We start from the raw sequence: 22,571 nt of genomic DNA on the forward strand, positions 1-22,571 counted from the left end.
AAGAATGGGTTACTGCAATTCCTTTAAAATAAGAAGACTTTTTCAACCATAGTGTGATTGTATCATTGGGGATTCTTCAGGTGTACCAGCTGTTTCTTCCATTACAAGGCATTATCTAATGCATTCTTGAGTTTTTTGAACAGTATTAGAATCGTTCACTACCTTCAGGTTCAGTGCTGACAAAATAAAAATATCTCTGCATTGCAGCCCAAGTTTGGAGAATTGAACAATATCAGTGATGTTCAGGAGCAGGCCCAGGACAGGCAGTCCACCATGAATAAAGGTACAACAGTTTAATATCAAGATTTAAAAATGGCAATAACAATGACAACAATAACTTGGGTATGCAGAACCCAGAGATACATTCTTTAAGGTGCTTATAATAGCAAGTTAAAGATAAAAATTCAGTATTCTGTCTTTTGACGTCTGATTGCATGAATTAATCAAGTGACACTTTAAAGACTGACTCATAGTGTTATGTTTGAGAATACAGACATGGTTTTTTTGGCCTGTACTTATAAATGTATTTATTTTTTCACATGCCAGTTGGCATTGTTCCTCCTAGAACCAAATCCCCCACTGATGAATCACAGAGGAACTTTCCTGAAGTTCATCGCCGTAACAGCAGAGTGCTTAATGGAGTCTCCAGGGTATGTCAACCCACTCTGGTTTGGAAAAAAAAAATATAAGCCTTAATAAACAACAAACAATAATAAACAATCAACAGGTTAGTGGAACTGAGAAACATGTGAAATGGGTCATATTCACAACATTAGACATGAATGCACATAAGAGGTTGTAACGTGGGTTGTACTCAGTGGTTGAGAGGCGCGGTGGAAACACTTAGCAGGACAGTCAGAAAAACTCATGACCACACTGGCACTGGGAATTCCACAATGCTTGTATTTTAATGCACACTCAACCTTACAAAGACCCATTGAACAGCTACTAATTATCATACATGAAGCACAGTGTTCCTGCAACCCGTTGCAAAAAGCTAAAGAGGTCCGAGTCCATAAACTCTAGGGGTGCAACGATACACAAAATTCACGGTTCGGTTCGGTTTGATACTTTGGTGTCACGGTTCGATATTTTTTCGATACAAAAAAAATGTTCATGCCTTTTTAATTTGTCATTTATTAAATTTTCACGGCACATTCTGCACCACATCTCTGTGCGTTCATCATTTGTTTGAAGCCAGCTCACCTCCTGCAACCACTTTTCCGAGAATACGCGCTTCTTTTGTGGTTCGGACTCCTTCTGACATTTCTTTGGAGGTGGAGGAACATCACAGTAATTGCTTAAAGGAGCTTCTCCGACATCTTTAAGAGTTCTAAACAAATGTCTGTCCTCCTCCTGAAAATCTTATGTATGCAAACATGCGTTGCAACTTCTTATCTTGTGCACGTTTTTTATTTTGACAGCGAATGCGCACCTGCGGACCACTAATGTGTAGACCTGGTTATTTAGCTCGTCATATTGCAGCCACAGAAATTCTTTTGTCCATGAAACCATAAAGCTGCACTTTCTTTTTGCCTTATAGTCTGATTTGTCATAACTTTTCCTTTTTGTGGTAAGCTTTTCTTTGGCTGTCACTTCTTCACCCTGACCTGTCTTATTTGGCTCAGCAGAACTAAAATATATATCCTGCTGCTTTTACACACACACTCACATAACGCTCAGCGATTCTCTGCACGATCAACCTCTCACATGTTTAAGCTTGCTGCGGGAGATTTCACTTGTCATGTTTGCATAGTAAGCTAATGATTGATAAGACGATGTCAGAGGAATTGGTGCGCAAATTATCATCACTCACCAATCAGTGCTGTCGCTCTCTATACACAGTTCAGGAGATTGCAAAGTGAAAGCAAAAAACAAGCGCAAATTCAAACGCGATTTCAATATGTCACATATTGACAGTGGCTCACCGATGCCAATGACATAATTAACCAGCTACATTTCCGAAAGAATGCAAAAGCATTGACATATATTTTTCCTTCCTACGATAGCCCGACGGGCAGGGCAGAGATAGATTTTGGTAGCCCGACTGGAAAAATCGCTAGCCCCAGGATGTGGGGCTAGCGATTTTGCGAGCCCTGTATCTGATTGAGGAATCACTCATCTTTGGAAAAGAGAGTTTATTACAGAGAAATGGCTCTTTCCAAAATAAAAGCTATACTATACGCTTCTTCTGGGCTATATTCTCAGCAGCATATTAAACATATCAGGTCCCCATAAGGAGAATCATGTGCTAACGGCTGTCTAAATGACTCGGGTAAAGTTTGTAGCATGCTGCTTGTTGTTTTTGTCTGCTTCCACTTGTCTTTGCACTAGGATGACGTCGGCGTAAATGTGCAGTCATATTAGTTGTGTTCCCACTAGTGCTGTCAGCGTAAATCTCGTTGAAATGACGTTAACGCCACAACACGGCAAATCTCCGTTAACAAGCTACTGCGGATCGCCTGGTGCGTGGGGCTGGACGGCCAACACGTTAACGAGCTAACTGCACTAACACACTAGTTCCCACCCATGTAATTGAGCATTGCGTGGCACATCCAACATACTGTTTTACTATAGTCCATGACGCGCTTACCTTCAGGGTCATACGTCACATGAAAACCAAAATAGTTCCAAACGCCGGATCTGAATGAGGGTAGGGGAGGTTCAATTTGCCATGTTGCAACGAGAGCTTAGCTTCTGTCTGCTAGCTTGCCCTGCACTCAGTGAATCTGCGTTCGACTACTCCGCCTAGACTGCACTGTCGAGCGCAGATCCACTGAGCACTCAACACATACAGCACCGCCAGAAGGAAAGTTGATAAAATAAATTAAAAATGTTGTATTGTTCGATACATATGCGTACCGAACCGAAAGCACTGTATCGAACGGTTCAATATCGATACGAGTATCGTTGCACCCCTAATAAACTCACTTGCAAGCAAGTGGATCTCATACTCCAAAGTGGGCAGTGGTGCATACTTGTAACAGTTGCAGTGGTGTGGTGTCTCTTTAAGACAATGTAAGGGTTAGTGATGTCATAAGGTTGATATTCATTTTAGCGCTGTCAGCGTTAATCTCATTAAAATGACATTAATGCCATAACCGCCATAACCACAAATCTCCACCATAACAGAGATTTGCCACGTTAATGCGGTTATGGCGTTAACGTCATTTTAACGAGATTATCACTGACAGCATTCATTTATTTATAATCCATTTTATTATATTTTTATATGAGAGAAATTATCTCTAAAAATAAGCCTGTTCTCTGTCACAGGAGCGCCCAAAAAGTGCTGCTTTTCCCACAGAAATTAAGATGAAGATGAGTGTGGAGGAACAGAATGAGCGACTTCGTCGCAACCAGAGCAGTTCTATGAGGGACAAAAGGAGAAGCCTAAACCTGTCAGGAGGCCAGTCTCCAGCCAATTACAAAGTGGTACGAGCAAGCTAATGGTGATCCTTGTCATGTATTTAATTGTAGTATTGTCACAGTGAGCTGGTAAAGTAAAAATGAATCATGTATGTGTTTATTTTTCAGATGATAGTCATAGCTGCAGTACATGTGTGAAAGAACTTTCACACATGTACTGCAGCTTGAAATTTTTCTCAATATCACACATTTCCCAGATTTCCCAAATTGTTGCTATCATACCTGCCTACCGCAGTACAAAGCTTTGTAATTTCCATGTGAGCCCATCTGAGAAAGTTGTGGTCTAGCAAACTCACTTGGGTACAATAGCTAGACATAACCCATGTAAACACCAAGTAGTTACAACTTATCTGAAATGGACCTTCTCCTGTTGTGTGAATGTGATTCTCCAACACCGTCAGTTCATGTGTAAAAATGACAGAATGATAGAGATCACTTTACACTGATCACGCTGGGGTGGCCGTAGCTCAGAAGGTAGAGAAGGTCATCTGCTAATTGCAAGGTTGGTTGGTCGATTCCTGCCTGCTCCAGTCTGTATGTCAAATTTTCCAAGATACTAACCCCAAGTTGCTCTCCAGTGCGTCCATTGGAGTATGAATGTGTGTGAATGCTAGATAGAAAGCACTTGCATAGAAAAAGTGCTTGTGGGAATGAGGCAAATTCTGTAAAGTGCTTTGGGCACTCAGATATTGTAGGAAAGTAAAAACCAGTCCATGTACCATGCGTATTGTCCACCTGTTTGTATTTCTGGTACTTCCAGGGGGGTAAGATAATCCACTGAAAAACATTGCCAATATTTACAAATATAAAACCAGTGATTGAGATAGGCCAAAGTTGTATGACTAGGGTATACGCATTTTAGCTAGCTGATGATTTGATTGTATCTGCCTGTGTGTCCTATCTAGTTTGTGTTTGTATTCACAGGTTCGTAGGCGGCTGACAGCTCATGAGATTGACATCAAAGACTTAGAGAAGGCAGTTCGAGGACAGGGGCAAGAGTCACCAGAGGAAGAAATTGCTCGTCTGAGACGTTTACAGATTGAACCAGAACATTACAACATCGGCAAAGAGGTGAAATAAGTTGAATCATTTATTAACTTTGTGGCTATTTTAAGGCAGGTATGTTCACAATAGAGTCATAATAGCTTGCCTTTGTGTCCAAGATCATAAAAGACAAAGATAAAAGAGATTCTTTCTTTCTTGTTATAAAAGATGGCTCCTGACAAGGTTCTGATCCCTGAGCGCTACCTGGATGTGGAGAATAACACTCTCTTGAGCCCAGAGGAGCAGAAGGAGAAGCAGAAGAAGCTAGAACGAATCAAGACCCTTATTGCCAAATCAAAGTACAGTTTTAACTTCCTTTACATTTCTAGCAAAAGTCTGTTTATTTAAAGCTGTACACATTTTAAATTTGTAACATCTTTTACCTCTTCCTTTATAATAAAAGGAGAAGATATTCAAAAGTGAACTGTGGTTAGAAAAACAATTTGTTGTCATGAGTCGCTGAGTGGCAGGCAGGATATCGGACCCAAAAGCAGACTTCACAGAGGCAAAAATGCAAACTCAAAAAGCAGCTTTATTGCTGACTCAAGGGAAAAAGCATGCATACTACACTGGGATAATATAAACAAAAGTCATGGAGAATCACAGAGTGAAACGCACACAGCATGAGGGAGGACGCAACATGGAACTGAGGGAGGCGTGGACACAATACAGAGAAAGATAACAAGGGACGTGGGAGCACACGGGGAACACAGCTGAGACAAATAATCATAACGAGACAGGGCAGGAGCAAACACAACATGACGTACACTGACGGGAGACTATCAAAGTAAAACAGGAAGTACACAGAGGGGGAGAGAGATTACAGAGGAGCATGGGGGAGAGCACAGACTGGGCTGGGGAAACATGATGAAATAAAACACAACCAGTGTTGGGGAGTAACAGATTACATGTACCGGCATTACGTATTTAAAATACAAAATATGGGTAACTGTATTCCATTACAGTTACCATTTAAAAAGGTGGTATTCAGAATACAGTTACTTTGTTGAAATAAATGGATTACAAAGCGATCTTTTACTGTTTCATATGTTAGGCTATGCTCTCTCTATTTTTGGTAATTCCACGCCGGTGGAAACCCAAACAAAACATGCATTAAGAGGCTCTAAAGCCTGTGTCTCAATCTCACGGCCTATGACAGCTCTACTTGCGGTCCGCATAATGACGTAAAGAAATATTTTAAAAAATTATTGTTCAAAAAATTATTTAATTTGAAAGCAATAGGCAGAGTGTTACAGGCATAGCCCTAAAGAATGTAGCCTCATGGGCAGTGGAGCCCAGTTGTAAGTCAGCTATTAAGACTCGACTGTACACCGTGTTCGTGTTTTCCTCTGAAACAATAAGTTCCGTTGGAGCAGCCTTTCAACGCCTCTCTCTGTCTCTCGCTAGCAAAGTTGACCCAGACAACAAAGTAAAGCTAGTTTTCAGCTACGAGCCCGACACGAACCCGACGTATTAGCCAGAGGTCCCTTTACTACGGTTGGGAGCCGCGGACCTGTTTTATATAGTTTTCTATACGAGATCGCTGCAAAAGGTGCAGCCTTACCTAATGTCCACCTACTGTTACTCATTTATATTAAGATTTAAACATCTAGTTGGTGTTGGTATGGTGAGTAACCTTCAGTAATAGTAATAAATCACACAGCAATAGGACATTCATGTAGTTGTAAAAAGCACGATAATATATTAAGTAATCCAAAGTATTCAGAATACGTTACTCTCATTGAGTAACGTAACAGAATACCTTACAAAATACATTTTGGCGCATGCAATCTGTAATCTGTAGTGGAATACATTTTAAAAGTAACCTTCCCAACACTGACCACAAGGAGGGGAAACAAGGGTCAAGCACTCACACAATTAAATAAACACCGATGCACAGAGGGAGACACATAGTACAAAGGTTAACACAGAATAAACTCAGGATACCACAAAGAATCATAAACCATAATACAACAGCTCATAAAAACATCAAATGCTGGGTCAAAAGGACCCAGAACCATGATATTTGTAAGAATAAGGAATACTTTATATACCCCAAAATTTGAAGAATTACTATGTCCCAGGTCTAAAAACATATAAAACAATGTACCTAAAATAAGTACAATATCTATTGAGGAACCCAAACTGACAATACAAAAGCTGAAAAGGGAAACGTTTCAGTTTTAACAGTGTGACTCTTTTACATTGACTCAATTTATCAGACTAGGATTTACTGTATATAATGAAATGAAACTGACACATAACTAAGCATACTTGTCAGTACAAACTGTGAGGTTTTACAGACTTTCACAAAAAAGACTCCAGTGAAATTTAAAGTAGTGAAGCAACTTCTTTACTCGAGTAAAAGTGAAAAAGTACAGGCTCTGAAATGTACACAAAGTAAGAAAGTAAAAAGTAGCTCCTTAAAGAACAATTCTGTCAGCTATTTTTGTGCAAACTTAACTAAACCTTGTGCTATAATAATAATAAAATAATTTTAGTACATGAGAATGTTATTCCAGTCTAAATTCTAATTCTAATGAATGTGACATTACAAAAAAGCTTTAAATTTACAGCTTATCAAGTATCACTGAGCAATCGTTACCTTTATATAACCTTTCTTAGCCTCTCTTCGTTTTCCACTGTCCTATCCATCTTTCTCCATCTTTGTGTGTAGTTAGCTCTTTTTCTGCATTCTCCCTTAGAAGTTTAGCTAGCAGATCAAACGTGCAACAAACTGCACACAAACAGTCTGTGTGTTTCCTCATATTTGTTGAGCAAATAGAAATGTCCTCCTCCTCAGTAGCATTAACAAGATTCTGAAGTACGGTCCACTCCAGAGTATAAAAGCTATAATATGGCTGTGGTTATCAATGATTTTTCCTCTAAGAAGTTCATGAAGTCATCACTAGTTAACGTTTAAGGGATGGTTGGCTCAACAGTGCTCTGACTTTTTGTCAGCCTGGCTACAGTGCTGAAGAGAAACCTGGGGTTGTTCTTATTTTCTTCAATCAGTGATGAATAGTAAGATGTTCTAGCTTTATGGAGGGCTTTCTTAAAAAGCAGCAAACTATTTATAAATTTACTAAATATATATATATTGAGAGATTTAAATTTTTATGAATATTATCACATTCATGTACTTCCTGTCAGTCTGCAGAATATGGTTCCCCTTCTGGACGGCCCAGTGGAAGGTGGAGCTCCAGCCAGCTCCCAGCAGCAGTTGCAGGAGCAAGAGAAGCGCATTGAGATCTCCTGTGCTCTGGCTGCTGAGGCCTCTCGTCGTAGTCGCCTTCTCTCTGGTGAACACTCTCACCACATGGCAGCATCACATGGCACCTGAGTCCGCCACACTCTTTCAAAACTAAGTCATGACATAGACAGGACCACAGTGGCACAATTGCTCTCTGTGTTTTAAAGCCCTGACTGGTAGCTGCTTTTATGTGCATGAACTTTGTGTGCTTGCTTTACTGTTTTTGCTGCTGTCCTGTATCTATATCTATATCCATATCTATCTATATCTATATAGATATAGATAGATATGGATATAGATATAGATATGTATGTCCAGTCAGTACAAGAAGCAAATAACATGTTATGGCACTGCATTACAGGATGAAATGCCAGTATTTCAGTGTATAATACCTCACAAAAGAGAACATCTTTTAAATAACAAACTACTAATATATATATACATATATATATATATATATATATATATATATATATATATATATATATATATATATATATATATATATATTACTATCAGCTTCATCCATCCATCTTCATCTGCTTTATCCGAGGCCGGGTCGCAGGGGCAGCAGCCTAAGCAAAGAGGCCCAGACCTCCCTCTCCCCAGCCACCTCCTCCAGCTTATCTGGGGGAACACCAAGGCGTTCCCAGGCCAGCCGAGAGATATAATCTCTCCAGCGTGTCCTGGGTCTGCCCCGGGGCCTCCTCCCGGTGGGACATGCCTGGAACACCTCACCCAGGAGGCGCCCAGGAGGCATCCTGCTCCTTTCGATGTGGAGCAGCAGCGGCTCTACTCTGAGCCCCTCCCGGGTGGCCGAACTTCTCACCCTATCTCTAAGGGAGAGGCCAGCCACCCTTCGGAGGAAGCTCATTTCTGCCGCTTGTATCCGTGATCTCGTTCTTTCGGTCACTACCCACAGCTCGTGGCCATAGGTGAGGGTAGGGACGTAGATCAACCGGTAAATTGAGAGCTTCGCTTTTACACTCAGCTCCCTCTTCACCACAACGGACCGGTGCAGCGTCCGCATTACTGCAGCTGCAGCCCCAATCCGTCTGTCGATCTCTGGCTCCCTTCTCCCATCACTCGCAAACAAGACCCCGAGACACTTGGGGCAGAAACTCATCCCCGACCCGGAGTGGGCACACCTTTTCCGGCTGAGAACCATGGCCTCAGATTTGGAGGTGCTGATCCTCATTCCCGCTGCTTCACACTCGGCTGCGAACCGCTCCAGTGCGAGCTGGAGGCCCTCACCCGATGAAGCCAACAGAACCACATCATCCGCAAAAAGCAGAGATGAGATTCTGAGGCCACCAAAGCGAAACCCTCCGCCACTTGGCTGCGCCTAGAAATCCTGTCCATAAAAATTATGAACAGAACCGGTGACAAAGGGCAGCCCTGGCGGAGCCCATCACCCACCGGGAACGAGTCCGACTTATTGCCGGCAATGTGAACCAAGCTCTTGCAACGGTTGTATAGGGATCGAATGGCCCGTAGCAATGGGCCAGACACCCCATACTCCCGCAACACCTCCCACAGGACACCCCGAGGGACACGGTCGAATGTCTTCTCCAAGTCCACAAAACACATGTAGACTGGTTGGGCAAACTCCCATGCACCCTCAAGAGTCCTTGAGAAGATAAAGAGCTGGTCCAGTGTTCCGCGACCAGGACAAAAACCGCATTGTTCCTCCTGTATCCGAGGTTCGACTAGCGGACGAACTCTCCTTTCCAGCACCCTGGCATAGACTTTCCCAGGGAGGCTGAGGAGTGTGATCCCCCTGTAGTTGGAACACACCCTCTGGTCTCCCTTCTTAAAGATGGGGACCACCACCCCAGTCTGCCAGTCCACGGGTACTGCCCCTAATCTTCACGCAACATTGTAGAAGCGTGTCAACCAGGACAGCTCTACAACGTCCAGAGCCTTCAGGAACTCGGGGTGGACGTCATCAACACCAAGGGCTCTGCTACCAAGGAGTTGTTTAACTGCCTCAGTGACCTCGCCCACGGAAATTGGCGGGTCATTCCCCTCATCCCCAGACTCTGCTTCCTCCTCGGAAGACGTGTCAGTGGGATTAAGGAGGTCCTCGAAGTATTCCTTCCACCGCCTGACAATTTTCTCAGTCGACGTCAGCAGCGCTCCGCCAGCACTATACACAGTGCGGGTAGAGCACCGCTTTCCCCTCCTGAGACGCCTGACGGTTTGCCAGAACCTCTTCGAGGCAGTCCGAAAGTCTTTTTCCATGGCCTCTCCGAACTCCTCCCACACCCGAGTTTTTGTTTCAGCCACTGCCCGAGCCACATTCCGCTTGCCTGCCGATACCTGTCGGCTGCCTCCGGAGTCCCACAGGCTAACCAAGCCTGATAGGACTCCTTCTTCAGCCTGGTGGCTCCCTTCACCTCCGGTGTCCACCATTTGGTTCGGGGATTACCACCACGGCACGCACCAACCACCTTGCGAACGCAGCTCAATGCAGCAGCTTCGGCAATGGAGACGCTGAACATGGTCCATTCGGACTAAATGTCCCCCGCCTCCCTCGGAATGCTGTTGAAGCTCTGCCGGAGGTGTGCGTTAAAGATCTCATGGACTGGGGCCTCTGCTAGACCTTCCCAGCACACCCTCACTACGCGTTTAGGTGCACTGGGTCTGTCCAGCGTCCTCCCCCGCCACCTGATCCAACTCACCACCAGGTGGTGATCAGTTGACAACCAGCCCCTCTCTTTACCCGAGTGTCCAGAACATATGGTCGCAGGTCTGGTGATACGATTACAAAATCGATCATCGACCTACGGCCTAGAGCGTCCTGGTGCCACGTGCACTTATGGACACTCTTATGTTCGAACAAGGTGTTCGTTATGGCCAAACTGTGATTTGCACAGAAGTCCAATAACAAAACACCGCTCGGGTTCAGTTCCTCCCAATCACGCCCCTCCAGGTCTCGCTGTCGTTACCCACGTGAGCATTAAAGTCTGTTGTCCTGCTGGGAGCACCTTCCAGCAGTCCGCCAGGGCCTCCGCTCCTGGCCGCCACCCAACACACAATGCACCTGACCCCTATGGCGCCTCCTGCAGGTGGTGGGCCTGCGGGAGGATTGGCCGAAAGGCCCGGCCACCAGACGCTCACCCTCGGGCACGCTCCCCGGGCCTGGCTCCAGGGCGGGGCCCCGGTAACCCTATCCTGGGCAGGGTAAACTGTTCCCTCGATGTTCTCTTCATAAGGGTCTTCTTAATCGCTCTTTGTCTGGTCCCTCACCCAGGACCAATTTGCCATGGGAGACCCTACCAGGGGGCAAAAGCCCCCAGACAACATAGCCCCTGGGATACCTGGGACACACAAACCCCTCCACCACGATAAGGTAGCGATTCACGGAGAGGACTATCAGCTTCAGTTAACTCTAAATGCTCATTTAAAAACAGTGCATGGTGACACACTAAAAAGATGTAAATATTATCTAAAATTTTAACCTTCTCATCTTTACTTTGCAAAAATACGGAAGAAATGTGTCCTTGAGCTTATTCAACTGTACTTGTGTTACTTTGCAGTGTCTCAAATCACATGAAGCCCAGTCTGGAGCTTCTTTGATGCTCCATGTCTGAGTGGAAAGAAGTCACTGCTGTTTTGTTTTACATTTTCACCTTCTGCCCGTCTCTTCTCACTGCAGCTCAGTGTGCCTCCAGTTCTCCAGTCTCCCCAACAAACATAGTTTCTCCCCCTTCCTCGGCTGACTTTCCCATCTCCACCCACACCATGAAGGTGTGATTCTCACAAGGTGAGTCTCTATTAGCAGCACAACCTTTCCACCTGTCCTATTCAGAAGACCGTCTTCTTATATTACTCTCTGGTGCTGTTTTTGTGTGATATCTCCCAAATTATATGACTCTTTATAAGGATGTACGTTTTGAAAAGTCGTAGTTATGTTCACAATGTGGGCAAGTGTTCCCTCAGTAATATTACAGTCTGGATGCTTCTTTTATTAATTTACAACATCATAAGAAAAATGACATGGTTATACAGAAAAAGTATAACCATTTATTACCCACAATAAGCTATCTTTGCCTTTCTTATAATTTTCTTTTATTCCTCTTTTAGTTCAAGCCCTGGGCGCTGTTAAGGTTGATGGAGCATCTTTCTGAGGATTGACTCAAAAAACTGGAAAGTCTCAGAAAATGGAAAAAGAAAGACCAAATTTTTACAACGATATCATTTAAATGTGTCAAATTTAATTTCTGGGAGGTAATAACAATTTGAAATCCAAAAGAATGGGGTAAGACTCATGAACTCAAGACTCCTCCTGTTATATATGCACTGTAATGACAAAGGAACACTTCAGATTACTTAGCATACTTCTTTTTCTTTTAGCTCAGGATATATCCTACAAAGTAGAAATTACTGAAAAACTAACAAGGGAACATAGCATATAAGAAGCTCACGCTGAAGATCAACTATGAAAAAAGCTACAGAGAGTATGAAGAGAGACAGTTTCTAACAGTGTGATGTAAATGAATCTAAAGATGCATCTGGACCCTGAAAGCCAATGTTAAAGAACCAACCAGCCCAACTACTGGCCTGTGAAGCTCAGTGAGGAGTGTGGCTATGGATATTTATTCACACTGGTTGAAGCCTTTGGAAAGTTTTGTGTAACGGAATCACGTTTTCTTTACGGTCGGATGCTGTGTAAAATGCAAATAAAAACAGAATGTAATGATTTACAAACAAATTAATTACGTTTATGAAAACGGTACAAGAAAAACTATATATAATAAAAAGGAGAAATTGTTTTTGAAAAGAAAAAGCTCCCATGTTTGGTGTAATTCATTTCATAATGCACCAAATGTTTACAGTGAGTGAAGTAGGACCTGAAGTGGAGGCAGACCATTTTAGGACCTGGACATGTTATCAATGCTGATACAGTCCAAGGATTTGGCAGAAAAGCAGATGTGTGATTGAGAGCATGTTGCTGTATAAACTTGTACACATATCGTTGCATGTAAGTAAATTTACATTTGCCTTCACAGATGTTGAAAATATCGATACCATGCTGCACCCTCAAATTGTTAGTGATGCTGGTCTTGAAGCTGTGCACCAGTGACACGCAGCAGCTTTAAAATATGTTGCTGCTTTATGTCAACATTTGATATGGATCTTTTGTTTTTCTTTACATTTTATACAGCCTACCAAGAGCTGAACACAGATGCCGTGTAGTCATGTAACCTTCGCGGTGTTACAGGTTTGTCTCTGAGCACGATGTCCGGGACGCTGAAGAGACCTATAACCTGTGTACATTGAAATAGCCATCTGACTGGTGTGGGTACTGTACAGAAAAAATTGAGGGATGTTGAAAATTTATGTAGCTGAAATCTGGTGGAAACCAAGACAGGTTGTTACATATGAATGTAATTTAAATTGGACTCACATACGGGATTGCTAGTTCTATTTTTAAGAGACATGATTACCTCAACACAGACACATACTGCATTTGGTTAAATGGCTTTGCACTTAACATCAAATTCAGTAGGAGTTCCTCGACGACTTTTCCCTGTGATTGTGTCACGTTTTTAGGTATGTGGATTGTTTGTTTCTATAGATAATGATATGCTGTATATGGAATGGGACAATAGAAGTGACCTTAGAAGAGCAGTTTGGTAGTTTGTCATTTAAAAGATGTTCTCTTTTGTGAGGTATTATATACTGAAATACTGGCATTTCATCCAGTAATGCAGTGCCATAACATGTTCTTGTACTGTGTGTGTATATATATATATGTATATATATATATATATATATATATATATATATATAGTACAAAAAAATAGCTAAGTGCGCTCTGTGATACTTAAAACCTTCTAAGTATCATGTTACAATGGAAAGTAATCAGGTCCTCACCAGGTTTTAAAATGGGGCCAATACAAGAACAAAACTCATTACAAGAACGCATTTATTGCTTTTATTTGGATTACCAAGGTCAGTAATAGCCAGGTGCAATAGTACTTGATTAACTGATCCACAGCAAGTGTGACACCTCTATAATAGCAGAAGTGGTCTGGAGCATTCAGTCGTGCCATAGAAGAAAGACCGTTATCTTAGAGAAGCAACTATTGCTGCCGATCAGTCTGGGAAGAGTTATGAGGCCATTTTCTAACAATTTAAAGTAACCCCAAAGTCAGACCATGAAATGTTTAGAGAAATTGCTACAACTCTCAGTTAGCATGTTAGATGTTAAGGTTAATAACAGTACAATGAGAAAACAACGTTTATTTTCTCTAAAAACAAGATGGCAGCATGGCATAGTTTGCAAAGACTTCTGTAACAATTGCATTTGAACAGACAAGACCAGAGTGAAGATGTTTGGTCACAATGCACAGTACCAGACAAAGCATACTATGACCTCATAGGAGAGTAATCCTAAGCACATCAACAAGAAAGCAAAAAAACCCCACAAAACATTAATAATCTAATCAAATCTACAATAAGAAGGATATGAGTAGAACTGAGGCGTTATCATAGTCCACAGTTCAGACCCCAACTATTGTCCTCATGACAGGTGTCCATGAACAAATGTCTGCAAACCTCAATAAACTGAAGTGACTGTATAGAAGAGTACGGCAAGATGGCTCCACAAGTATGTGAAAGGTGATGAGAGGATACAAGCTACTGAATCATTGGATGTCATTAGTTTTTCACACACTGCTCATGCATTTTGTCTTTGTTAATTAAATCAATTATGACATAGTGTTAAACTTAATGTTCATCTCAAATTGTATTTACCTCATTTTAAAACCTGGTAAGAACTATACATAATTGTTTTATCATTCCCTTATAAAACCTTAGATTGATTTTCTTTTTACCATGACCTTAGGCTTTGCAAAATGTGCAGAAATGACTGCATTTGTTTGGTTGTTTGTTTTGTTGCTTGGTTTTGGGGTGTTTCACACATGGACCTGCAGAACTTTGATCCTCTTTGAAACCGTGCCCACAGTTAACGATACTATCACTGACTAGAGTATCAGAAGGACTAATAACTTTTTTTTTTGCTAATTTGTAAATACAAATATAAATACGCTGCACAAAAATGAAAGAAACACCTTTTTAATCAGAGAATAGCATGTAATGAGTGAAACTTTGAGGACATGCGCCATCTGCTCCAGCCTGTCAAACATAAACAATCTTTCCTTTTAAGTACTTAGGAAATCCTTGAATTTATAAAAACAAAACAAAACTAACAAAAAAAAAAAAAACCAAGAAAAAAAATCACTGTAATCAGTCATAATACTTTTTCTGACTATATAAATGCAGTAGACACATAAACTGTGATGTCTTAAGCCAAAAACACACCTTTGTTAAAAGTTACCAGTTTATGTTATAGACACACTGTATTAGATTCACACATGTACACCTCCCTGTTTGGTGTGTATTCGTTGTGCTTTTTGCCCTGAAACTCTGATTGTAAAGGGTCTGTGAACAGATTGTGTGACAATAGCCACAGAAAATGGAATTTGACACACAAATGATCACCGCTCACACAGTGCATGTAAGACAGGTGGACACATACAGTTAGCCCATAAATATTTGGACAGAGACAACTTTTTTTTAATACTGGCTCTGTACATTACAACAATGAGTTTTAAATGAAGCAACTCAAATGCAGTTGAAGTGCAGACTTTCAGCTTTTATTCAGTGGGTTGATCAAAAATAAATATGAGGAAGTAAAGCATGTTTTAACTCAACCCCTTCATTTAAATATTGTCTACCTTACCTTGCAAGCTGCTTTTAAAGCACCTTGAGGTAACTGTTACTGTGATTTGCTGCTGTATAAATAAAATCAAATAGAATTTCAGGGGAAAGTAATTGGACAAATTCAATAACTGAAAATAAAATGTCTGTTTCTAATACTTGGTTGAAAAGCCTTTCATGGCATTGACAGCCTGAAGTCTTGAACTCATGGTTCCCTCCTTTTTAATGCTCTGCCAGGCTTTACTTCAGTGACTTTCGGTTGATGTTTGTTTGCGGCCCCTTCTGAAGTTTAGTCTTCAACAACTTCAACAACACTCACTTAGTTTAAGATCAGGTGACTGCCTTGGCCATTCAAGAATATTCCACTTGCATTAATAAACTCCTGGGTTGCTCTGGCTGTATGTTTGGGTCATTGTCCATGTATTATGAAACAAGGCCCAATCAGTTTGACTGCATTTAGCTGGATTTAGCAGACAGTATGTCTCTGAACACCTCAGAATTCATTCAGCTGCTTCTGTCCTGTGTCACATCATCAATAAACACTAGTGTCCCAGTGCCACTTGTAGCCATGTACACCCAAGCCATCACACTGTATTTTACAGAGGATGTGGTTACTTGGACCATGAGCTGTTCCACTCCTTCTCCATACATTTCTTCTTGCCATCATTCTGGTAGAGGTTGATCTTGGTTTAATCTGTCTAATGAGTGTTTTTCCAGCACTGTGCAGGCTGTATTAGATGTTCACTTGGTTGGCTTTTGTGAATGGGTTTTTCTTCAGCATGGAAATGATTCTGCAATCACCCACCACTGTTGTCTTTGACGTCCAGGTCTTTTTGTGTTGCTGACTCCATCAGTGCTTTCTTTCTTACTGAGAATTTACCAAACTGTAGATTTTGCCATTCTTAATATTTCTCAGATGGATTTTTTTTCTGTTTTTGTAGCTTTAGGATGTCTTATTCCACCTTCATGTAGAGCTCTTTTCACCACGTTTTCTGTTCATAGCAAAATCTTCCAAATGCAAGCACCACGCCTCAAGTCAACTGCGGGCGTTTTATCTTAATTGATAATGACATAACAAAGGAACTGCCCACACATGCCAATGAAAGAACACTTTGAGTCAATTGTCCAATTACTTTTGGTACCTTTGGTTAAGAAGCTGAATCTCCTAAACCCTTCATCCAGTTTGAATGTGGATACCGTCAAATGACAGCTGCTGGACAACTTTAGAAAATACGAAATAGTGTGCAGATTTTGAACTTTGTTAGTTAATTGATTTGGTGGCAATGGAGGCGGCCTTCAATAGGAAAAGCTGTGAAATACAAAGTTCCTGTTTTTCCACTATGACAGTGCGTCCACAGTAAGAAAAACAGGGCATTCTCTGTGAATTAACAACAAATTTATGTTTGTAATTATAAAATTACAGCACAAGACCTTTCTGTAATTTTCCACATTTATCATGTAGTTTCACTGGAGGATCAGAAAATAATGATTTTTGTTTATTGGATTATTGGAGTCTGATGTATTCAGAAATCACATTCAAAAGCTAGTGTGTTGTATTTCATGCTAAATGTAGCTATCAGTAATATGACTAACATTTTTTTACAACATTCTGAGTTTAACATTTTTATATTTATTTTGGATCTTAAAATAGTGAAACTGCTTTAACTATGCAAATTATAGTAAAAGGAGACAAATGCTATTCACTTGCTTTGTAAATAAAGAAGCAATAAATAAAATAAAGTAAATGTATACACTTTTAACTAGATGCTTATGGTTTCATTACAGTATTTTGTATGATACACTGTGTATAATATATTTTATTGTTGTTATTTTAATTCATTTTATGATGGTATTCACTGCCATGAAGTCTACTGAGGAAAACTGTCCTGTCTGTATATCTGAATGAATAAAGGGCATAACCAAAGACAATTTGGACTCTTTGAGTTTGAACAGGCCGGTGTATTTGTGATCATCTTAATTTCTAGTAAACATAAAGACCCAATTAGACGATTGGTTACAGAGGTGGAAAAAGTACAGACATTCTGCAAGTTGAAGGACACATACTAGCACTGAAAATACTCCAGTAAAAGTTGAAGTACTGATTCAACTTCTTTACTCGAGTAAAAATAAAAAAGTAGAGGCTCTCAAAGTAAGGAAGTAAAAAGTAGCTCATTGGAGAATGTCCCTACACGCTATTTTTGTGCAGTGCTATATCAATTTAATAATACAATGAAATTAATAAATGGGTGTAAAAACTTTACTTCAGTTTAAATTTTTATTCTAATAAATGCACTCAGCTTGAAAAAGAAAATTTAAAAAAATGTCTGAGTGTCTCTAGTGTCTGAGGTTGACTTTGCCTCTAAACAAAAAAAAAATACAGTGATCAGCTAATCTGCACTACTGTTGCTGTGAGGTTTAGTGATCTTTGTGGATTTAAAACTAGATTTAACAAGAGGTAACCAGGTATTTTATGCATTGTCCTGCTCCATCCTCCACACTGACAGTACACTGTTTATGCTGTCTTATACTAGAGGTGGGCAGATCGATATTGTATAGTATTGATAGTATCGTTACCAACTCTGGTATTGGTATCGGGTCAATACTAGTGCGACAGGATCTATACTTTATTTCTGTCCTCTTAAGTTCAGTATCTGTATTGGTATGAGCAATACTGGCCCTGTATTTATTTGGTATTGGATAGATACCAAAATCTGTGCAATGCGCACAGCACTACTTTATACTAAACAGTATGAAGGTGAAGTTCAATCAATCAATTTAACCATCATCAGCTTAACTTCAAACTAATTTCTGCTACGCTTAATGTAACCTAACTCTGACCATGAGCACCACAGCCACTGTGCACCAGTCCAGCACGATGCTTTAATTTAAATCCATCACATTCCTGCAAGCTAACCAGTTAATCCTGCACTAAACTGCAGTTTTTTTCATGTAACCTTTTAATAGCAGCTAGTCTATTTTTGTTGTTTTTTTAGCACATGGCGTTCCATGTCACATGTGCACATGGAACGCCAGGACTGACATAATGAATTCGCTAAATACACCATTAAATAATTAATGAAATGTGGCATTAATTAATTAAAATTGTAAATAATTAATTAAATAAATATTTACGACACATTTAATTAATTAATTATTGACTCACACTAACCCATAATTTATTGACATAATTAATTAATAACACATTTAAATAATTATTGACAGTTTAAATTGATTATTTATTGATGCATTTATTTAATTCATTTTGGCACTATTGTCCCCTTCATGTCTCACCTTGAAATCATTTTATCTGTCAGCCGCACTCATCAAACTAAGTGGGCGGGGTTAACGCTCCCATTGCAGCTTCTCTAACATTTGATTGGTTGCCGTGCAAAGTAAATCAAGACAGGTCAATCCTAGATAATCGATTGCTTGTGTAGACTTGGGGCAGCCAGGTATCCCAGAATGCATTTCAAATCACAGGCAGCAGTGGTGGTGGTGTAAAGTTTTAAAATACCCCGTTTTTCTGTCACCAACTACACTTTTAATAGTGTTTTAGCCACGAATGTCGCGGCGTAATCTTCACATGTCTGGTCAGGTTGTCAACATAGAACATGTTTACAAAAGTGCTCAGATGTTTTCAGAGATGTCACTAGCTTTGCTAACAGTCAGCATGCAGAGTGCACCGAGCTCACAGCCCCGGTGTTCCAGCTTAACTGCTTTTTGGTTTTTTTTAGCTCAACAGGCCCTCAGTTCACCTGCATGCATCCTCCTCCTCACCTGTCAGCTGTTTAACACCTGACGCTAATTCAAGAAACGCGCCCACGTTACCTGGTGATAGTCACAGTTTAACTGGGCAGCTGGTGCTCGATATAACGCAATGTCGGCACATTTTTCTGCACAACATAAGTAAATATAGTTTTTCCCGAGCGCAGAGCTGCTGGAGCTTGTTTCCCAACAGAGCACTTCATAGGCGAGCCCACTTTATCAGCGGCTGATGTCCAATCAGCACACAGCTTTGAAACCTCACCTGAGTTTTAGCTCTCAGTGGTTAAACACTGGATTTAATTCAATCAGGTTTTGTCTGTCGGGTCACGTTTACTTTGCTGTTTTATTTACAGCTGAGCAAATTGGTTTGAGTGAGGTTAAAGTTACGTTTCATAACTGCACAGTTTTACTGAAGTTTAATGGTTCACTGGCACATGTGTTAGACTGAACCATTCGCTTTTCTTTATCTGGTGTGTTTTGGATTTAACAGTAAATTTTGAGATTAAACTGACTTTTAAAATGTTTTATACAAAGAGGAAAGAGAAGGCGCATTTCCACCGAGAGGAGCAGAGTTTGCAACAGCATGTTCATCATGAAGACTGTAACCTGCACAGAAATATTGCATCATCTGTTTTTTAATAGTTATTCAACTGTATTCTAAGCACCAGCTGTCTGTTAGAATTTTTAGAGTTTACTTAACTAAAAATAAACGAGGTTAACATACAATTTGTGTGATTTTTTTTTTTCTATTTTCTTTTTCGGTCATGTTATGTTTAACTGTCAAAGGCTTGTTAGAAACTATAAAACACATCGTGCAGACATCTGGATGTTAGAAGAAAACTAATACTGCTCATGAATGAGACTAAAGGCACTGTAGATTTTCACGTCTCTGGAATAGTTGTCAGTAATAAGGAGGATTTTCTGTAAAATCATATTGATATGATCCCTGAATTATTCGTAGATGACTGTTCGATTAGTTTGATACTGCCGACACTTTCATGGGACCAAGCTGGGAAACTCTGTGTTAAATCAGAGAGCAGAAGATATCGTGCTGATTCGTGGTGAGACCTGAAGGAGTCAATAGTGCCAAAATGAATTGAGTAAATACACCATTAAATAATTATTTAAATGTGTCAATAATTAATTAAAATGTGAAATAAATAAATAATTAATTAAATCTGTCAAAAAATATTTATTTAATTAATTATCTCCCATTTTAATTAATTATTTACAATTGTAATTAATTATTTAATGGTGTATTTAATTAATTCATTATGGCAGTCCTGGCATTCCATATATGCAGACCCAATATCTGATTTAAAAACGTGAGGACTTATATTTAAGCTTTAAATTGCCAGTTATCAAACACCAATGAGCAGTCCTTATCTTTAAATATAAATTCTCTTCTTCATCTCCTGTCCTGTCTTTACCTTTGTGAAAAACTGCTGGTATACCTTTAGCCAGCAGACAAACTGTAGGCCCAAACAGTTTGTGTTTGCTGAGCTGATAGAAACGCGAATTTAAAGTCACCTGCAACTTAAAAAACATGACTCCCTTTATGCTTCTCTTGCTACTCGTTTGTAGCACTACCTAGATGCTTTATATAAGTATGGTAACTGTAACGTATACACATCTGCACTTGTTTTGGTGTTGTGCCTAAAAACAAAACAACAACACCAACCAACTTTAACCCCTGTCTAGGGCACATGGTTTTGTCTCTTTAATCACTTTTGATGCAAAATGTCTTGACAATTAATACACAATTAATATTGTCTTCCAAGTGTTAATTTTTAGGCTCAAATCAGTTTGATGTACAAAGGCTAGCAGTGACATGAAAAAACTCTCCTCAGAGCCTATTTTGAAACTGTAGGGGGTAAAAAGTACAGACTTTTGGGATGCTGGTTTAGCTTAGTGCATTGAGCGGCTCAGCACATGCCATATGGTTGAGAGCGGCTGGCCCGAGTTTGAGTCTGACCCGCAGCTCTTTGCTGCATGTCTCGCCCCCTTCATCTGCCCCTACCTTCCTGTCCTCTCTTCACTGTATCTATCGAATAAAGTTGAAAAAGGCTCCCAAAAAATAGAGTACAGATATATTCTTTAAAATGTAGAGATTAAATGTTCTCAAAAAATAATTAAAATGGTAAATGGCCTGTATTTGTATAGCGCTTTACTTAGTCCCTATGGACCCCAATGCGCTTCACACTACATTCAGTCACCCACTCATTCACACACTGGTGATGGCAGCTACATTGTAGCCACAGCTGCCCTGGAGCACACTGACAGAGGCGAGGCTGCCAGACACTGGTGCCACCCGGCCCTCTGACCACCACCAGTAGGCAACTGGTGACGTATCCTGGCCAAGGACACAACGACCGAGACTGTCGGAATCAGGGCTCGAACCGGCAACCTTCCAATTACATGACAACCTGCCAACTCTTGAGCCATGATCGCCAATTACTCAAGTAAATTAAAGATACCTGAAAGTTCTACCTATTATTTGTATATGCACTTCTTGACTTCCTTCCTCTGGTTAAACTGTAATGGGCAGCTAGCATCTCATCCTGGTTCTGCCATCCTCATGTTCTACTAGACAAATGAAATTTTGTTATGAGTGCATCTTGTTAGAAGGGCAGAGTGACATGGAGAAGGACCACTTCTGAAACAATCCAGCAGAATAAACACATTCTCTTCACACTTTTTTACATTAACTCCTGATTTCAACCTGGATGAGCTGAAATACTACATTTATTCGTGCCATTAGCAAATATTACAATGGAGAAGAAAAAGACAAAAAATGGAGCTGCATCCTCATCAAAACACCCTCGATGACTGGACTCATTCACCAATTTGCCAACCCAGACAAAATCAACCTCTTCAGCTAAGGTTAGTGCACATTATTTCTTGAGATCAAAAGCTATCAGTGCTGATGCCAGTTTGTTAAACTGTTGCACAACGAACACCTGGTCCTCATAAGAAAGCAAGTTATTCAAAAAAAAAAGGAAAGCAATAATCTCTGTTGACAAACTATATTGAAGGACAATTTTGCACAGATGAAGCCTTCTTGGCTCTGCTCTAAAAAGACACAATGTCGTGAAAAGAAAAAAGAAAAAAATGTGTAGATGATCACATACTACCAGTGGTGGCCAACTGAAGCTTTCTTAAGCATTGAAAAGCTTGTATTGAAAAAGGGTTCATTACTCAAAGCTTTTACACAGTCCTCTTTGGTGCCATCTGCTGGACAAAAATATGAAGAGCTGCTTGAATCTACAGCTTGCAATCAATGACTTTGTTACAATTGCCCACTCAAGAGAGCTGAGTTGACAACTTCTGTATAATATCACGTGAAAGT

General features: G+C 40.4%; 1 protein-coding gene across 4 annotated transcripts in view; it reads left to right on the forward strand.

Moving 5' to 3' along the window:
* Window positions 1-13,525, forward strand: part of plekha6 (pleckstrin homology domain containing A6) — a 54,641-nt gene extending 41,116 nt beyond the window's left edge. For all 4 annotated transcript variants that reach the window (XM_087850440.1, XM_087850443.1, XM_087850441.1 and 1 more), the window contains 8 exons: window positions 208-283; window positions 547-650; window positions 3,277-3,435; window positions 4,354-4,500; window positions 4,642-4,772; window positions 7,627-7,775; window positions 11,388-11,495; window positions 11,816-13,525. In XM_087850440.1, coding sequence (XP_087706566.1) covers window positions 208-283; window positions 547-650; window positions 3,277-3,435; window positions 4,354-4,500; window positions 4,642-4,772; window positions 7,627-7,775; window positions 11,388-11,485 — 864 coding nt within the window. In that variant the 3' untranslated portion in view covers window positions 11,486-11,495; window positions 11,816-13,525. The remainder of the gene's footprint in view (window positions 1-207; window positions 284-546; window positions 651-3,276; window positions 3,436-4,353; window positions 4,501-4,641; window positions 4,773-7,626; window positions 7,776-11,387; window positions 11,496-11,815) is intronic.
* The last annotated feature ends 9,046 nt before the right edge of the window (window positions 13,526-22,571 follow it).

This window comes from Neolamprologus brichardi, chromosome 13, assembly GCF_056152115.1.
Source record: "Neolamprologus brichardi isolate AB-2024 chromosome 13, ASM5615211v1, whole genome shotgun sequence".
Classification (NCBI taxonomy): domain Eukaryota; kingdom Metazoa; phylum Chordata; class Actinopteri; order Cichliformes; family Cichlidae; genus Neolamprologus; species Neolamprologus brichardi.